Here is a 3,730-nt window from a genome sequence, read left to right as displayed (position 1 = left end):
GGAAAAATTTTTTTTTTTTTAAAAAAAAAAAAAAAAAAAAAAAAAAAAAAAAAAGAAAAATAAGAAAAATTGCTGTCACTGATAAATCCATATAATCCATATAAACCCAGTACAACCAATTTTTGGTAACACTTTATTTGAAGGGGGGTGAATAAGACTGTCATGACACTTTCATAAACATGACATATCACATGTCATGAACATGAATAAGCCTTCATGAATATTTATGACTGTTGTCATAAAGCGTCATTCGGTAAATTATGACACTTTTAATACAAAGTTGACATTATTTAAAATGTCTTTGTTATGACAACTTGACATTAACCAAGAAATCATTACTGTTTAAACTTTACCTTTAATAAAATAAAGTTACCTAATTTTTAAAGTGCAATCAGTAATACTTTTATAACAAATTTATATCAGTAATGATTTCTTGGTTAATGTCAAGTTGTCATAACAACGGCATTTTGAATCATGTCAACTTTGTATTAAAAGTGTCATAATTTACCAAATGACGCTTTATGACAACAGTCATAAATATTCATGAAGGCTTATTCATGTTCATGACAGGTGTTATGTCATGTTTATGACAGTGTCATGTCAGTCTTATTCACCCCCCTTCAAATAAAGTGTTACCCAATTTTTTAAGTTACAAGAGCAATAGAGCAATTTATTATTTTTGTGAAATCCAAATGTTCTGTGAAGGCCTCAGAGATCAGACATCTGTTCAAAGCATGAACAATCAAACTGTCATAATAAAGTTGTGAGGTTGATAAAACAGGGTCAGGTGGGAGAAATTTCTTTACATGGCAACTCTTAGAGCTGCACATTACAGTTCTGTCATTTTTCTGCCACACTACAACACTAAACTGAAAACAACTGTTTAATCAAAAATATAAGGCCTTCATGGCCAATTCCAGGACACAAAATGGTTTTATTTAGATTACTTTGAATTTTAAAGAGATTTTAATGTGATTTTCTTCTGTTTGACTGTAATTTATGCAACAGTAGTTAACATTTGTTGCTGTCTATCTTGGCCAGGTCTCCCTTGAAAAGGAAGTTGTTGATCTGAATGGGATCTGTCTGGTTAAATAAAGGTTAAAATATAAATAAATAAATATTCCCATAAGGGAGCAAGGTGGCGGCAGCATCATACTGTGGAGATGCTTTTTTTTCAGGAGGGATGGAGAAACTGTTCAGAGTTGATGGAACCTACCTCATAAACAGGGCAGAGATTCACCTGTTAGCAAGACATTACAACAGAACACAAATAATGTTTATTGTCCCTCAGTGGGGAAAATCAAGTGTACTGCCAGCAAAGTGAGAAACAGAAGCAGGCAAATTTGCACAATGTAAAATATAGCAATGAAAAATATGAGATAGGAGACAGGTCAAATTTACAGCATAAAAAATGCTGTACATGTCAGGGTCCAGGGTTATTTTGTGTCTGCTTTTGTACCTTATTGTTTATTCATTATCATGAGACTGAAATTTTACTTTCTGAAAAGTAAAGTTTCAGTCTTTCTCTTTTGATCAGTCTTTCCCAGCAGCTCCCCTGCTCCCTCTCTCTCTTCTTTGCTTTTCTCACAGCTGCACCTTGTTAGTAATTAGTCCCAGTCCATTGTTCCAGCAATCAACCTCCCAGTGTCTAACAGCCTCTCCTCCTCCTTCACCAGTGCAGGTGATGCAGCCCGTCACCTGCATGTAACACAGTGCCTGTTTTGTTTCCAAGTTCTTACTTTACTATTTTCCATTAAACAACTCATCAACTCACTGCAGCAGCCTCTTCTGCTTTTGGGTCCGACTTTCACCTACAAACCATGACAGAGCAGTTTTAAAGACAGCATAGTTTTGGTTCAAAGAACTGTGCAGCTGAGTAGGACAACCACCCTGACCACACGGCCACAGCTGCAAAGTTTAGACTAATGCATATTCATATGTTAGAATCACCGAAAAATCAGTCCAAGAGAAGAATCTTTGGCAAAACTTGAAAACTGATGTTTATAGATGCATTCCAGTCAGTCTTTCTGAGGTGGAGCTTTTAAGAAAAGAATGAGCAACTGTTGTATGTAGAATAATTCTCTATTGAAACAGAATTCAAATGCATACAATTTATTATATATTACATGTTTTGAATGCAGTGCATTATTTTTTTTTTATTATGTGCTACTTTGTGTTCTATCACATTTAAATTAAAAAAAGAAACTGAAGTTGAGGATTTAATGGGACAAAATGTAAAAAAAAACAACAACTTCCGTTTGCAAGACACTGCATGTAAGAGTGGTACAGTACCTTTGCCTGACATCATGTCTAGGATGCTGGGTTGTAGGAGGACAGTGTTGCGTTTGGGTGATGACATTGCGATGGACTTGGCAGATTTGAGCAAGTGCAGCATGTTGGCTTGAGGACTGAAGTCCAGCTCAGGCGCCTTCTTCTTCATGTCAATGTGAACGCCGTGGATACAGCTCCATATACCCTGAGATGAGCACAGGACAGGAAATTAAAGAGAAAATGGCAGGTGAGGAAATTAGAGACAGAGCCTGACTGAGATAGAGATAATTGAAAAGTAAAGGTGATTCCTAAATCAGTGACTTTATCCAAAGAAAGTTCAAATAAGCACAGGATTCATTTCCTTGCAAAGACAAGTAATAGAGACCCCTACTTTGTTTTTAAGAGGGTTTACTGGAGACCTTAACCTAATTATATTTTATAGCATGGCAAAGGGAGATAATCACCACTTTTTTAGATGAATTACTTTCAGCGGTGCTTGATAACTAAATCTAGGGGATGATGTCACTGGAGGGGGTCTCTGAGTGCAAGAAAATGTTCTTCCTACAGTCACTTAACCTCCAGCACCTCTGCTCAAGCAGCATGTGCACGCTGAGACAGACACACACTTGGAGACACATTGAACACGTTTTTTGTAAGACTCTTAATGTGTGAAATGCTGCTCGTCTGGAATAAAAGCCCTGCCTGAGACAGAGGCATCAAATATGAATAATGTAAAAGTGGTCGTTCTTACTGTGCCCATTTGTGTTTTGTGCGTACATTAAGGTTTGTATGCCTGTGCCTCAACCAGTCCATCTGTGGTTTCATCAGCTTATGGGACTTGCATACATTTAACCATTTTTAACTTGGTAGACCTGCTTGTGAATGTGTGTGTGTGTGTGTGTGAGAGAGAGAGAGAGAGAGCGAGAGGATGGAGAAAACAGGCCTTCTGCAAAGTTTCTGCAGCCTGTAAAAGTCTGGAATTTGAGAAAGAAAAGTATTTTTTTCAGGTCAGTAAAAACTATGTAAAAAAATGTAATATGAAAGAAAATAAAAGATAGAAAATAATTTATTTTAGATTTTATTGCTTTCTCCATGGTATAAATGTTCCATTAATTCATCTTTTCCCTTTCTTGTTAAATATAGACTTGCTACTTTTGACTCAAATAGCAATTCATCCAATCACATGGCAGCAACTGAAAGCCTTTATTTAGGCCACCAGTGTCCAAAGTGAGTCCTCAAGGGCCAGGATCCTGCATGTTTGGTTCAACAGACGTGAACTAAATGGTGGCTTGTTAGCAGGCCTCTGCCTATCACAGTCACTATCAGGGTGTTAAACCAGGGAAAAAACTAAAGGCACTTTTCCATTGGCACGTTGCGCTCTGACCAGTTGGATGTGGTTTGGTCCTACATGAGGTAGTGACTTTTCCATTTACGCTCTATTCCTCACTATTGTGGGGAG

At 37.0% G+C, this 3,730-nt stretch overlaps 1 protein-coding gene across 1 annotated transcript in view; it reads right to left on the bottom strand.

Annotated features, from left to right (window-relative positions):
- The window catches only part of LOC106962579 (glutamate receptor ionotropic, NMDA 2A-like), a 134,202-nt gene that overhangs the window by 6,897 nt on the left and 123,575 nt on the right, over positions 1 to 3,730 (bottom strand). Inside the window, exon 16 of the mRNA XM_015057072.1 lies at positions 2,293 to 2,476. Coding sequence (XP_014912558.1) covers positions 2,293 to 2,476 — 184 coding nt within the window. The remainder of the gene's footprint in view (positions 1 to 2,292; positions 2,477 to 3,730) is intronic.

The sequence above is a fragment of the Poecilia latipinna genome, unplaced genomic scaffold (genome assembly GCF_001443285.1).
Source record: "Poecilia latipinna isolate Pla-1442-1.1 unplaced genomic scaffold, P_latipinna-1.0 Scaffold1433, whole genome shotgun sequence".
NCBI lineage: Eukaryota > Metazoa > Chordata > Actinopteri > Cyprinodontiformes > Poeciliidae > Poecilia > Poecilia latipinna.
The sequence above is the reverse complement of the archived record's forward strand: the minus strand, read 5'-3'. Positions and strand labels throughout refer to the sequence as shown.